The sequence below is a fragment of the Gigantopelta aegis genome, chromosome 4 (assembly GCF_016097555.1).
Source record: "Gigantopelta aegis isolate Gae_Host chromosome 4, Gae_host_genome, whole genome shotgun sequence".
In the NCBI taxonomy this organism is placed as follows: Eukaryota; Metazoa; Mollusca; class Gastropoda; order Neomphalida; family Peltospiridae; genus Gigantopelta; species Gigantopelta aegis.
In genome coordinates this window covers 24,315,223-24,331,538 of record NC_054702.1, presented here as the reverse complement: position 1 = coordinate 24,331,538, position 16,316 = coordinate 24,315,223, and the positions used below count along the sequence as shown (strand labels likewise).

At 35.8% G+C, this 16,316-nt stretch overlaps 1 protein-coding gene across 1 annotated transcript in view; it reads left to right on the top strand.

Moving 5' to 3' along the window:
- Positions 1-16,316, top strand: part of LOC121370251 (protein cappuccino-like) — a 65,955-nt gene that overhangs the window by 39,576 nt on the left and 10,063 nt on the right. The window contains exons 12-18 of the mRNA XM_041495376.1: positions 8,978-9,057; positions 9,572-9,701; positions 10,442-10,514; positions 10,964-11,037; positions 13,008-13,191; positions 14,485-14,580; positions 14,992-15,043. Coding sequence (XP_041351310.1) covers positions 8,978-9,057; positions 9,572-9,701; positions 10,442-10,514; positions 10,964-11,037; positions 13,008-13,191; positions 14,485-14,580; positions 14,992-15,043 — 689 coding nt within the window. The remainder of the gene's footprint in view (positions 1-8,977; positions 9,058-9,571; positions 9,702-10,441; positions 10,515-10,963; positions 11,038-13,007; positions 13,192-14,484; positions 14,581-14,991; positions 15,044-16,316) is intronic.

Genomic DNA, 16,316 nt, shown 5'->3' with positions numbered 1-16,316 from the left:
TGAACTACATTATCACAGTTGCATTAAAATAGAACAAGTATCACTTTTAATGCCTAAAAAAAGGTACAAACACAATCAAATAGTTGTAATCCGACGGCATAAACAGTCATCGAAAAGCGCCATTTCCCTATTTCTATTTATAAACAACAGGTCATGTGACAGCACATTTCCCACCATACAATTTGAAAGCAGTAGTATACATTGTTTGCATGTGCTGCTAACTGTTTTCATTAATAATTACAACGTGGTTACTTATACTACAGCAGACGATATTCTAACTAGCTACATGTATGTCTGCTTGAACAGTTATGTCGACTATATGATCGAATACCTACATGTGCTCGGTGTTCGTTGTGTTGTGTGTTGTTTTTCTGCCAGTTTTTCCTTTTTCCTTTTCAACATGACATATTACATTCACATTGGTATTAATCACTACTGAGTGGATATATATTTGTTTTCATTTTTTTTAAATGAATTACAAACGATAGGTTAAGAATATCTTCTGAACTAGTCTGGGGAATACCTTGACCTACATTATTTTCAATAACCAATCACAAAACATTCTCGTTCTGTGTCACACATAATTATGTGGCACCACCAGTTTTTTGTTTTATTATTGAAATAGATTAAAGCATGTACTATACTGTACCAGTCGCGGATCAAACGAGTGTGTGTGTGTGGGGAGGGGGGAGGCGCCGTACATGGCTTTTTATGAATAAGTTAGCGTATACAAGCAGTGAATGTTTTGTAATTATGTTTGTATGGTGGATGACAATTTTAAAAAAATCAGGCATGTATGCTGGGATTTTAGGTAGGGGCGTCTGGAGAGCGAAGTTTATAGGGGATATGTATTGAATTTGGTTTTGGTTTTTTAATCTGCTCAAGCAGGGACTGGAAAGGGGGTGGGGGGGGGGGGGGGGGCAGGCGACCCATTCCCTGCACACATCTGCAAATGTTATAGAGATAAATTAATCATCATGAGGTAAACTGTAGTTGTGATGGATCTATTGTATTTTGATAAATTTATTAGTACCAAAATCTAAATTTCGGGCGAATACGACAGAGACATTCGGGCAAATTGAGCTGGCCTGAAACCTTTTCATCATGTACTAGTAGTTCCAACATTTCTCTCACAATACTAGTGTGTAGTGCTTCGTTTGAAACCCTATATTATATATAGCTGGTTGGCAGTAACGCTAAAACTAATAAATGTTGTTTTTTAGTTGGTGGTATGTTCGTTTAATTTGGGCACAAATTAGCCTGCCTTTCTCCCTCTCCCACCCCTACAAAACAAAATGGGATCTCGTACGCTTATGATTAGTACATCATGCCTGTACGGTACCAATTGGTGTGGATGGGTCGGGGGTAGGCCTATACACACCTTCGCCGCGAGGTCCAATTTTGTTTTCCTTGAAACAGTTATCGGCCGTTTTTTAGAACATCGACACGGTCCTTTTTTCGTGTTATGCAACACCCAAAAAAAATCGTGCGGTAACTATATGGACCTATATAAAATATGAAAATTACAGTAGGATAATGGTTTGCAATAGATTCAGAGTAAGTAATCACGTTTTTTATTTTAAAAATATGGTGATAACTGTTTTTGTTTTTTAAATAATTAAAAAGAAAAACATTCCACGTAATTTAGCAGGGCGGATACTGTTGTGTAGGCCATTATAGAAAATTCTCTTCTTAACCGTTTTAGGAGTTTTAGACTATTAACTACTCAGTTGCCCCCTCGCCGCCAAACAAAAAATCCTAGCTACGGCCCTGGGCATAGGCCTAAGCGTATGGGCTCTCATTTTTGTTGGGGTTGCAGGCAGATTTCTGCCAGAGTTGAACGAAAATCCATGAATCTGGATAACACCAATTATTCATATTAGCTTTACTGCCAAACAGCAGGGCCTCTGCTAACGGCTAGAGGCAATGGTGTATGTGTTTTATTTTTTACACCACTAGAGCACACTGATTTATTAATCATCGGCTATTGGATGTCAAACATTTGGTAATTTTGACATACTAGTAGTCTTAGAGAGAAAACCCCCAAAAATTTTCCATTAGTAGCAAGGCATCTTTTATATACACCATCCCAAAGACAGGATAGTACATACCATGGTCTTTGATATACCAGTCATGGAGCACTGGCTGGAACGAGAAATAGCCCAGTGAGCCCACCGATGGGAATCAATCCCAAACCAACTGCGCTTTACCACTGGGCTGCGTCCCGTCCCTGGCGTGGGAGGAATGCATTGGGGGAGGGGGGGTGTTGTTAAAATAATAGAAAAATAGTTTATTGATACTGATGTTTTAAGTATGTAACCTCCCAGAAATGACTGCAAAATGGTGTCTTGCACCTTCCATGCTCATTGGTTCATTGTTTAAATCCTAGTTACAGCCCTGAACAGCTATATATACCCGGTATATATATATATATATATAGGGTTGCAAATGAATCACTACATATTTTTACATGGATTACAACTAATATTGTGTCAGAGTAAAATGATGGAAATACATCGTGAAAAGGTTTTAGGCCAGCTCATTTGCCCGAAATGCTATACCTGGATAGTATTCAAATAATATATAAAGGCAAATAGATGACCAGTGTATATAACTTGTGAATGTCCCCTTGGTGAGGATGGAGTTCACAATAGTTATATAGAAATTGCATATCCGTGACCCATTTCCTTGTGAATTTGGTCATTCTACCCCTCTCCTAAGGGTGGGGCACAGATAGGAGGAAATTAAGCCAATTGTCGTGTCCAGAAATACCATAAAAAAAAAAAAATTGCGAATTTCGTTAATGTTGTGTCCCCTGTCCCCCCTCCCCTCAGGTAGGACACAAATTCATTAAACCATCTATCATATAGACAAATGCATTTAAACTATTATGTCTTCAGAAATACTAGACCAAATTTATTTGGAAAACCCAAAACCATAAATTTGGTCATTTTAATCCCCCAAGGAAAATGGGTGCCCCACACTCCATATGTTTGGTAGTTGTGGTCAGCAATTTACTCAGGTGACCATTTAGATCTATTTTGTATCATGCATAAGTGTTCAACACTTGATACACATTATGTATACGGTACATATTTAATTAGGGCTCACATGTTGATGTTTGTTTCTTGGACATTTTACTTCTTGTTTTTTACAATTGTGACCGTGTGAAGCACTATTGCAAGTATCTTGTGTGACAGTAAATTACTGAAATGCATAAAATACTTTTTACTATTTCTATTATTCTAATATCAGTGTTCAAGGTTTCTGCCAGAGGGTATGAAGGGTAAAATTATGTACCCTAAAAGCTTGGGAATGATACTCTTTAATAATTTTTAGAACGATTATAGTAAGATAGCTGCTGCTTAAAGTTTGTACATGAAATGCAGTGTCCAATTTCAAAAGATTCCAAAACCCATAGCCACCTAGTAGCGGCAGTTATGATCTGGAGTTTTCAAGTACCCTCAAATTATTGATTACTGGTGTCCTTTACTTTTGACCTTATGACCCAAAAGTTGTATGCACACAGCAAATAGTTTCCAGTTTTACACACCTTACCATGGTAACATAGTTTGCATTGGTAACAGTTTCAATCTGGGTACCATGGTAACATATAGTTTTGAACTGGTTACCATGGTAACAGAATTAATAAGCTTCATATATCTTTTCTACAGGCATAGTACAATTATGTCACTATACATTGTTGTTTTTTCTCAGTTCTTGAAAATGATATTTTTTTGAAATTTGTTTTCTGTTATGCATTGGTTACCTTGGTAACATAATTCATAATTTTCACACTTCTCTTGTAAACAGTGGGAGCTTATTATTACATCATTATACAGTGATTTGTATTCAAATAAATTCATTTAAAACATTTCATATGGGAAATGGTTCCTCTTTTTGCATTGGTTACCATGGTAATAGAATTAATAATGTTCATTTGAAAATGACAGGAAGTGAAAGGGCATATACCTTTTTTAAAATCTTGTGTCATTTGAGAAAGCTATATAAAGTAATAGAGATAGTATACATATTTTTAGTGTCTAGGTAATGTTGGACACAGTTTCCACAAGTTACAAAAATGTGTTGATAGTAGTATGTGCATTTGACCCTATTATTCAAAAACAAAATTGGCTGTCTACTTAATTCTTTTTCTAAATCGAGTAGTATGGTTAATAGATCACACCATAGACTTAAATTAAAAGCAAAATATTAATTTTAAATTAAAGTTTTTATAATTATTAATAAAATGGTATATTGAAAGTTGCAGCTGTTGCCATGGTAACATAAATAATATAACTGACTATAAAATGTTAGTGTTATGTAGGTGGATATTCTTAGTATATATGGTATAATTTCATGCTGAAATGTCAACTGATTTTAATAATATTACCAGAAATGTATAATAGTTAATGTTGGAAATTATGTTCATAATTTACAAAAATGTGTCGATAGCCGAATGCGCATCTGACCCTATTTTTCAGAACAAACGCGGTTGTCAACTTAATTTTTTCTTTACATCAAGCAGAATGGTTAATAAATCACAGCATAGACTTAAATTAAAAGAAAAATTTTAAGTTTTTAATTAAAGTTTTCATAATTATTAATGAAAATATGGTACCGTATATCTTCGCCTGTAAGTCGATCTCGGCTATAAGTCGAGTCCCTAATTTCAAGCCCTGAAAACTTATTTTTTTATTGACCCGTTTATAAGTCGACCCATGAAAAACTACTTATAAATATTGAAATATTTCTTATTTTCAGCACATGAGAACAATAATATTTGAACAAAAGAAAATTATTTTACAAACTTCGGTTTTCACGTTTTGTACATCGCAATATGATCAGACTATTCCAATCAAACTATCATTATTACATAGCATCAAAACGAAATATTCCCTTAGTAGAGAGTGAAAGCTGTTTGACTGTTACTGTATAGTACTGTACAGATGGTTTTGTGCACACCAACAACTTTATTTATAAACACTGACAACAGATCACTACGATAAAACTGAAAGTATCACGTTTTGCCGCCATATTAATACATGTAAGGAGGATAACTCTGGAAAGTACACTGGTTTTTGTACCAAATGATGTGTGTCCCTATTGCTCTAGATAAGTGAACTGCAGCGTTAGTTGTCACCGGAGGCACTCTTATATTTACGTGCAACTTTACATGTAACTTACGTTTACGATGTTTCGTGAATAGCTCTTCAGTCGTAGATTTACGTTTACGTGTAAAACTAGACTTACGATTTTTTGTGAATATGGGTCTATTTTAAGGGAAAGCTTAGTAATATTCATGAAGTTAATCACCACCAAAACATTGTTTGAACAACCATTAATGCCAGTGACCAGATTTCAAAATAAACTCAGGCAACAGGTAGTTAGTATTGTTTACATTTTTACTATTAGTTATGACTGTTAATTTAACTAAGTGGACTGTTGTCTTGGCATGTGAGTGAGATCGTACGCCTTTTGAAGCTTTTCGCATAACCAAAACCGTTCTAATGCCCAAAAAAATAGGTTATAAAAAATAAATGTGTCAAATTAACATATTTGAGTATAAATACATGGCATACTTCAACAATAAAACTTGTAAAATAATCCCCAAAACAGTAATATTTTTTGGTGAAATTTGTTTACCCTCTTATAAGTCGACCCCCCAAGTTATAAAATAATTTTTGCGTGAAAAAAATTCGACTTATAGGCCAAGATATACGGTATATTGAAATTTGCAGTTGTTGCCATGGTAACATAAATAACTGACTATAAAATGTTAGCGTTACGTAGATGGATATTCTTAGTATATATACTCTTCAAAAAAAGAAACGCAAAAGGGTACAAATGGGTTATAACTCCGATTTTATGTTTCCTACCGGTTCATGCTTTGTGAATATAAGGTCATTGCATGTCCCAAACACATTCCCACGGTTACATTCGATAAAACGCAGCTACTGTACAATAAAGTTCCAAAATGTGAATATTCGCAAAAACGCAGCCACGTGCAAACCATGTCACCACTGCACGTGCGTTGTCTGCACGTGCAACATGAACACCGACAGTATAAAAGTGCAGGGTGTTCGCTTGCCTGGCCTCTGTATCTGGCCGACAGTTGACAATCCAGGACATGCCACGTCTCAGTGAACCGCAGAGAAACAATGCCATCGGCCAACTAGACGCAGGCGAATCCAGAACGGCCGTTGCCAGGGCATTCCATGTGTCCCCAAGCACCATCTCCAGACTGTGGGACCGTTACCAGCAACATGGATCAACACGTGACCCTCCCTAGATCCGGTCGACCACGGGTCACTACCCCCCGGGCAGGACCGCTACATCCGGGTACGACACCTTCGGGAACGATTGACTACTGGCCACCTCCACAGCCGCAGCAATACCAAGTTTGCGCAGGATATCCGACCAGACCGTACGGAACCGCCTACGTGAGGTAGGAATTCGTGCCAGACGTCCAGTTCGAGGTGTCATCTTAACACCACAACACCGTCGACTCCGACTGCAGTGGTGCCAGATTCATCGACAATGGCCTCAACTGCGATGGAGACAGGTGTGGTTTTTCAGTGACGAGTCCCGATTTCTGCTCCGACGTCATGATGGAAGATGTCGCGTGTATAGGCGTCATGGTGATCGTTATGCGGCAAACTGCGTGCAGGAAGTGGACAGATTTCGGCGGGGGTAGTGTCATGGTGTGGGCAGCCATCTCACACACTGGCAGAACTGACCTGGTCCACGTGCAGGGCAACCTGAATGCACAGGGCTACATTGACCAGATCCTCCGGCCACACATCGTTCCAGTTATGGCCAACGCCAACGCAGTGTTTTCCAACATGACAACGCCAGGCCTCACACAGCACGTCTCACAACGGCTTTCCTACAGAACAACAACATTAATGTCCTTCCTTGGCCATCGACATCACCGGATTTGAACCCAATTGATCATCTATGGGACGAGTTTGACCGACGCCTCCGACAGCGACAACCACAGCCCCAGACCCTGCCCGAGCTGGCAGCAGCCTTGCAGGCCGAGTGGGCCACCATCCCCCGGGACGTCATCCGTACTCTGGTTGCTTCAATGGGCAGGCAGTTGTCAACACACGCGGAGGCCACACCCGGTATTGACTCCAGATGACCTTGACCTTGGTGGTGTGTCCTATCACTTACTCACAATGGACTAGAGTGAATTGTGAACAATCCTGCAACATTTGGTAATTATCGGACTCACCATTCAATAATTAAATCAATTCTCCAAATGTTACGACAATGTGGTTTTGCGTTTCTTCTTTTGAAGAGTATATATGTGTAATTTCATGCTGAAATGTCAACTGATTTTAATAATATTACCAGAAATGTATAATAGTTAATGTTGGAAATTATGTTCATAATTTACAAACATGCGATGATAGCCGAATGCGCATCTGACCCTATTTTTCAGACAAACCGCGGTTGTCGACTTAATTTTTTCTTTACATCAAGCAGTATGGTTAATAAATCACAGCATAGACTTAAAATTTAAAAAAAAAAAAGTTTTTAATTAAAGTTTTCATAATTATTAATGAAAATATGGCATATTGAAATTTGCAGGTGTTGCCATGGTAACATAAATAATATAACTGACTATAAAATGTTAGCGTTACGTAGGTGGATATTCTTAGTATATATATGTGTAATTTCATGCTGAAATGTCAACTGATTTTAATAATATTACCAGAAATGTATAATAGTTAATGTTGGAAATTATGTTCATAATTTACAAAAATGTGTTGATAGCCGAATGCGCATCTGACCCTATTTTTCAGAACAAACGCGGTTGTCAACTTAATTTTTTCTTTACATCAAAACAGTATGGTTTAATAATCACAGCATAGACTTAAATTAAAAGAAAATATTAGTTTTTTTAATTAAAGTTTTCATAATTATTAATGAAATATGGTATATTGAAATTTGCAGTTGTTGCCATGGTAACATAAATAATATAACTGACTATAAAATGTTAGCGTTACGTAGATGGATATTCTTAGTATATATGTGTGTAATTTTCATGCTGAAATGTCAACTGATTTTAATAATATTACTAAAAATGTATAATAGTTAATGTTGGACATTATGTTCATAATTTACAAAAAAGCGTTGATGACAGTATGTGTATTGCACCCTATTATTCGAAAAAAAAAAAAAAATGGCAGTCTGCTTAATTTTTTCTTTAAATCAATCACTATGCTTAATAAATCACAGCATACACTTAAATTAAAAGAAAAATAGTAGTGTTTTATTCATGTTTTCTTAATTATTAATGAAAAAATTGTATATTGAAATTTGCAGCTCTTGCCATGGTAACATAAATAAAATAACCATCTACATAATGCTATCATTACGTAGGTGGATCATTATAGTATATATGGGTGTAATTTCATGTTAAAATGCCCATAAATTTTAATAAAATTACTAGAAATGTAGAACAGGTGAAAATTCTTTAAATTTCACAAAAAGAATGCGGCAGGATAAGGGTTAACCATATATCTGACGCCATGTAACCGTAAATAAAATGTGTTGAATACGTTGTTAAATAAAACATTTCCTTCCTTCATTTGTATTGAAATTTTATTGTCTTTTTTGAGATTTTAGTTTTGGTATGCATTGTTTTTTGGTCTTTCATGAATGTGAATCTTTTGTATAAATGTATATTGATCATCATTTACCTTTATATGTCGCCCAATAGCCAATGTGTTTTTCATGCTGAGGTGTCATTAAATAATCATTTTATTCATTTATTTTCTGTTTATATTTTCCTTCATTTAAGAATTGACCACAATAATTTTTTGGCTTGTGCAAGTATGAACTGAAAAAACGTGCACACTGTATGACTCCGTGTAGAGGGTGTATAAAAGTGTGCACAGCATTTTTTTCACAAGTGTATAGACACAAAGAAAATTTAATTATTTATTCTAAATGTCATTCTCAGAGACCAACGAAAGATGAACTGAAGAAGATTAACAGCTACTTGTCCAAACATTCCGATGGATTGCTCGACAAGCCAGAACAGTGAGTTCAGTTAAAGCTACTGACCCTAGTTTATAAGACAGTGTAAAATATTTTATCCTGCAACCACTGTTTCTATTCTCTGATTACAATGACCAATTAAAGCAAAGTCATAAACATACCATGTGACGTCACACGCATAGCTGCATTACAAAATGGCTCATATGACCTCTAGATACAATGTAGCGGAAATAACAGAAATAATAGCTTTTCCCCTTAATATTTATGGTCTGCACGATAAAAATAATAACTAGTTAATGATGTAGGATATCGGCTTTATCCTGTTCAAGCCGAATGATTGTTTACAACTTCTAGCTTAAATTATCAATTCTAGCAAATTTGATGTTTCTGGTCATCCTAGTGTTTGCAGAGTTCGACAATTCGAATTTCATAGAAATCAAAACTTAAAATGCACTTTCAAAACCTTTATTATTTTATTGGATTATTGTCTTACAGGCAATAAAAACTTAATTTGAAATGTCTCAAAAATAATAAATGTTACTTTTTGCTGTTTCAGATTTTTATATGACTTGAGTGAAATACCTGACTATGAGGACAGAATATTTTGTTTCATATTCCAATCCACCTTCCAGGAAAATATGTCTGCAATTAAATCTAAACTGAATAATATAAAAATGACATGTAAGGTGAGTTGTTATTTAGGGAATTAATTATGTCATAGATAGCGACGAAGTTCACAAAACACGTAAACATAGTTTTACACACAAATATAAATCTACGACTGAAGAAAAATTCTCATAATTGCAAACAGTACAGATAATGTAGATTGAAATATTCAAACATCATTTTTGTTGGTCTTTACAATAATTTGTCTTCAGTAATGACAATACATTTCTATGTGAGATGGATGTAAACACATTTAAGTCTGCAGCAGGCATAAATGCAATGAACTTTGTTCAAACTGGCACCTGTGTAATCCAGATTTCTGTGTAAACTGGCACAAAGCAGAGTCTAGTTCAGTGACACCTGTCTAATCTGGCACTCTGGGGAAATTATTTTGGAAGAAAATTATTTTAACATGATATTTTTAAGCATTAAAGTATAAATGCAATTTAATGTGTCAGGTACTTATTCTGGATCTTTTGCTAGGGTCCTGTGTCTGATGGGATTGGTAAATCATATTTGGGATATTTTTTCAGGCCACCGAATGATGCAGTACACCACTGTTGAATTAATTTATCACAATAGACATAATTAAATGTATATATTGGGAATTTTTAACATAGAAATTGGGAATTTTCAGTGCTAGTCTCCTTTTGGGAAGGGACCTAGGTTCGGACCCACAGAATGGCTGGATAAATCCCAGGATGTGTTTGAATGTGTGGGTTTTTTAAAATTCTTATTCCAACATTTTGAAATGTTTCAGGTACTCACTTCGGGTAATGGTGTGAAAATGATACTTGGTCTCATTCTGACACTGGGCAATTACATGAATGGAGGTAGGTCTGATATTGTCTCTTCATTAGATTTAACTTTTGGTGGATTTTCTAAGTAAATGTATACAATTCAGTCCAGCTGCTTTGAAGAATGACGCTGTACTTTTAGAATGTACAGATTTGTTATGTGGTGAAGTGTTTACAACCTGTTATGTTTGTAAGTAGCAAATTTGTGTGTGGTTGATTGTTTATAACCGGTTATGTTTGTAAGTAGCAAATTTGTGTGTGGTTGATTGTTTATAACCGCTTATGTTTGTAAGTAGCAAATTTGTGTGTGGTGGATTGTTTATAACCGGTTATGTTTATAAGTAGCAAATTTGTATGTGGTGGATTGTTTACAATCGGTTATGTTTGTAAGTAGCAAATTTGTTTGTGGTGGATTGTTTACAATCAGTTATGTTTTCAGGTAGCAGATTTGTTGTTTGATTGTTTACAACTGGTTATGTTTTCAGGTAGCAGAACAAGAGGTCAAGCTGATGGGTTTGGACTCGAGATTCTGCCCAAGCTGAGAGATGTCAAAAGCAAGGTAAGAAATAGGTCTCTTTCTTGGATTGTCGTAAGAATGGCTGGAGTACACAGCAGATAAGTGAGGTCTGTTAGGGATGTTGGCTTTCAAGGTTTCAAAAATAAAAAAGATTAAAATTGTTTTTGGTATAAGAAAGTTTTCACAAAGTAGACTTGATTTAATCATCTTTATTAGTCCAACCAGAGGGGACTATAGGTTCCATTAGGATTGATCCCATTAAGTTATTTCTCGCTCCAGCCAGTGCACCACGACTGGTACATCAACGGTCGTGGTATGTGCTATCCTGTCTATGGGATGGTGCATATAAAAGATCCCTTGCTTCTAATCGAAAAGAGTAGCTCAATATCTGTCCCGTCCGTAACCATATGTCCGACACCATATAACCATAAGTAAAATGTGTTGAGTGGTGCGTCGTTAAATAGAACATTTCCTTCCTTCTATAGGTTTCATCTCCATCCTTCTGTCCGTCTGTTTGTCCAACATCTAGTTGTTTGGATGTTGTTGGGGTTATTTGCAATGCTACAAGATATTTAGCTAAAAGTCTGTAGATAGCTTTATCATGTACTGTTACAGATCAGGTTAGATTTTTATACGGTTTACCCATTTTGGACCAGAGTTAAAGCCAGATCAAGTTTGACTTTGAATGGAATTTATTCAAGGGACATAACTGTTAAAAATGGAATTTATCCACATTACACATAGTTATGGCCCTTGAACTTAGGAGATGTGAACATTTGTGGGGCCCGGTAGAGGACATGTATTGGTTTAGCAGTACTCTCAGAATACCTGTTTGGATATCGTATAGTTTTCAGCTTTTGTAATTTAACATAGAAAACCATGGAATTTGAGATTAAGATTAAGGTCTGTTTACTTCACAGGTTAACATATTTTAACCACTAATTTTCCTGGATAACAATCATTTTAACATAAATAGTTAACCCCTGTGTTTCAAGATAACAATCATTTTAATCACTGCTTTCCCAGAATACAAATTTTAATCACAATTTTTCAAAAATAATGGGCCAAATTTACGAAGCCTGTTTTTCTTAAGACGTAGATGTTTAAGCATTGTAAATGTATGTAGTTACACATGTGTAAAACATAAACAGGTGTTTAAGCATTGTAAATGTGTGTAGTTACACACGTGTAAAACATAAACAGGTGTTTAAGTATTGTAAATGTGTGTAGTTACACACGTGTAAAACATAAACAGGTGTTTAAGCATTGTAAATGTATGTAGTTACACACGTGTAAAACATAAACAGGTGTTTAAGCATTGTAAATGTATGTAGTTACACACGTGTAAAACATAAACAGGTGTTTAAGCATTGTAAATGTGTGTAGTTACACATGTGTAAAACAGAAACAGGCTTTGTAAATTCAGCCCAACGTGTTCAACTATTTCCTAATTCTTTGAATCTTAACTATACTCTTCAAAAAAAGTAGGGGAACCTGAAATATTAATGTTAATATCAACTATTAGACCAAAGATACGTTTTGACCACAGACATCCCAGTAAAGAACGTTCAGGTCTGTTTATCAACACACCGAAACACATTCCATACTTTGCACATGCATCATGCAGTAGCCCCATACACGTGCGTGGGATGTCATTCTTGATTTTGACCATTTCCAGGAACGTCGATTAATCGCTGTGGAATATTATTTCTGTCAATCTTTTTCATTCTGTTGATCATACAGTTGTTATTGTTTTGTTTTTAACGTTAACTTTCAAATTTCACTTTTGACCCCAATTGTCCTTCAAGATCTTTGGTGTTCATAAAACCTACTGTAATACTGAACTACTGGTTGTAATGTTTGCCTAATTAAATTCACTATTGTCATATAACCATTCCCCACAGCTAATATACCTTACAATTTTGGCAACTGTAAATATTTATTAGAGTTCCCCTACTTTTTTTTAAAGAGTATATATAGTAATATTTGTATGTGTAATCTCTATGTTTCAGGACAACAGAACGAGTTTGCTGCAGTACATCACCATGATATACGTGGAGAGGTTCGAGAAGGACGATGCAGGAACAGACTTGGTGAAGTTACCGTTCCCCGATCCTAGCGACATCAAACAGGCATCACTAGTCAGCTTTGATGAAATCGCAAATGAGCTGAGGAAAATAAGGACAGACTTTAACTGTAAGGAACTTCCCAGTCTTGTTTTTAGTCCCCTACCAGTCCCAACTGGAAGGCACCATAGTTGTTATCTTCATCAGTCTGTCCATCCATCCGTCCATCTTTCCTACGTCATTACTTTTTGTTCACAATATGTCAAGATATTGAGCTGAAATTTTGTAAATAGCTTTTATCATGTAGACCTGATGAACTGTTGATCTAGGATTTCCCCTGATGACTATGTGTCAGAATTAACAAATGTTTGACATCCAATAGCCGATGATTAATTAATCCATGTGCTCTAGTGGTATCGTTAAACAAAACAAACTTTAAACTTTAAAAATGTTTGTTACATCCAATTGTTTGTGACTTTTTATTATCCACTGATGGGGAGGGGTTGATAATGGGTCAAGAGTTCCCTATCCCAACCAGTGTAAACAAAAATTAATTTTCAATACCACCAGTGATAGTGCCCACTGCTCATAAAGCAGTCTGAACATTCCAGTGACTGACAGAAAGACAAGAATTTGGCAGGGCTTCAAGAATGTTTGGGGCGGGATGTAGCCCAGTGGTAAAGCATGATGTGCGGTTGGTCTAGGATCGATCCCCGTTGGTGGACCCATTGGGCTATTTCTCGTTCCAGCCAGTGCTCCACAACTGGTGTAACAAAATGTGTGGTATGTATTATCCTGTCTGTGGGATGCTGCATATAAAAGATTCCTTGCTGCTAATCGAAAAGAGTAGCCCATGAAGTGGCGACAGCGGGTTTCCTCTCTCAATATCTGTGTGGTCATTAAACATATGTCTGATGTCATATAACCGTAATGTCAAATGTTAATGATGTCATATAACCATAAATAAAATGTGTTTAGTGCGTCATTAAATCAAACATTTTCTTTTTCTTCTAGAATTTTTATAAAATCCACTAGCCATGGGATCAGTGATTTTAAAAATTTACTAGCCACAATTAAAAATTTACTAGCCCTACTTTACTTTAAGCTAATGCTATTTTACTAAATAATAGTAATAATCAGATATGTCACCTAAAGAGGGAGATATAGAGCTCAGAAACACTTAACATCATTTGAGGGGGGGGGGGGGGTTGAGATGAGGGCAAGATATTCGTATTTACAAAATGGACTTAACTGCAACATTTGACAAATGTTTTTCACTAGCTGTCAGTTATTTACTAGCCCAACACTGAATATCACAAGCCATGGGAGTGAGGCTACCATAATCTAGAAGCCCTGAATGTGGTTATTTTTCAATAAAATAATTTTAAAATCTTGATGTATGCTTCTTTGATTTATTTATCAGCGGCCGAGCTCCGAGCCGACAAAGTGTTAAACTCACCAGCTTCAGCGAAATATCAACAACCGTTCCGTGATCAAATGACGGGATTCTTTTCAACAGGCAAGTTGTGTTTAACCGATGGAACATTTCATCATGTTCCTGAAAATGTTGTTTATTGAAAATGAAGTATGGATTAGGTACAGAGGAGTTATATTAGTTGCAAGCTGAGAAAAGATCATACCCCCACCCATTGAACAACAATTGAATGATAAATTATCTCAAAATTGACAGCCCAGCAATGAAACTGACAACTGAAAATGACAAAAAGTAAAAAACATCAACGTAATGTGACATATTGTTTGTCTTCAAAATATTTCATAATCATTTTTTTTTTTACAAATAATTATATAACTTTCTACTACTTTATTTAAGTTTTAAAAACTGCCCCCTAGTTTCTTTTCTGTATCCGCAAGAAAAAATAAACGTCTTTGTCATTTAGTTGTTATGACATATAGTTATTGTTGTTTACAGGTCGCCAAGAGGTTGAAGAGCAGGAAGATAATCTCAGAGAATGTCAAAACAGGTCAGTGCTTTTGAACTGTGTTATTTCACTTTTAAATAGACCTACATATATCTAGAATAAAATGAAGGCAAGCTAACAATTATTCTCCCTAAATTTTGCTAGGCATGAAGTTTCATATAAAGTGTGTTATTTATTTACATGAAATTTATTTATATAAATTTTTTTTATTGCAATGTGATCAATTTACTGGACTCCTAAAACTTTCCCTTCAAGTGTGGGAGTGATTCTCGCCTTTCCTGTTGAAAACTGCATGTGTTAATAGGGTGGAAGTCAAACCCACTTTATTATTTCATGGGTAGTTAGTCCATGTGGGGAAATTTTACTTTTTAAATAATGTAATTATTGATTTTTATTTTGTGTTATGAGTGACTAAAAAGACCTATCCATCTGTATGTGATAATTTTTAGGAATTTATTTTTAAAATCCCAGAACACCCCCTCCCCTCCCCCCCCCCGCACCCACACCTCAAACAAACTGCAACCTAACACAACATTTTGAAGATATGTTTGATAAATAATGTGGTAAAATTATTTCAGTTCCATCTGCATTTGATTTTAGTGTCTTTAAAAGATGCTGAATTTTATCAGAAATTTTAGATATTCTGATATTTTGTGTTTTTCGTAGGATCAAACCACCTCAGTGGATCCATTCAACTGATAGGGTTTTTGCTCGTTCCAACCAGAGCACCACAACTGCAAAGGCTGTGGTATTTGTTTTCCTGTCCGTGGGAAAATGTATATAAAAAAATCCCTTGCTGCATTAGGGAAAATTTTTCCTCTGATGACTACGTGTCAGAATTACCAAAGGTTTGACATCCAATAGCCAATGATTGTGCTCTAGTGGTGTTGTTAAACAAAACAACATTGTAACTTTTGTGATTTGTAACCTATATGATTTGTTCATACATGCTTTCTTTGACACCCAATTTTTGTGCTGAAGAGCTGTTCATTCGTTCGTTCAATCATTCATTCTAAATCATACAATAAGACAACCTGATGTTAGCCACAGACACTGTTCCAAATTTACTTATTCTTATCACAACTTTTGTTACCAGCCTCGGTGGCGTCATGGTTAAGCAATCAGACATAAGGCTGGTAAGTACTGGGTAAGTTCTGGCTCCCACACAGAGCAAGTTTGATGACTTAATGGGTAGGTGTAAGGCCACTACACCCTCTTCTCTCTCACTAACCACTGACAATTAACCACTAACTCTTTGTCCTGGATAGACATCCCAGATAGCTGAGGTGGCCCGATGTGTGCACAGGACAGTGTG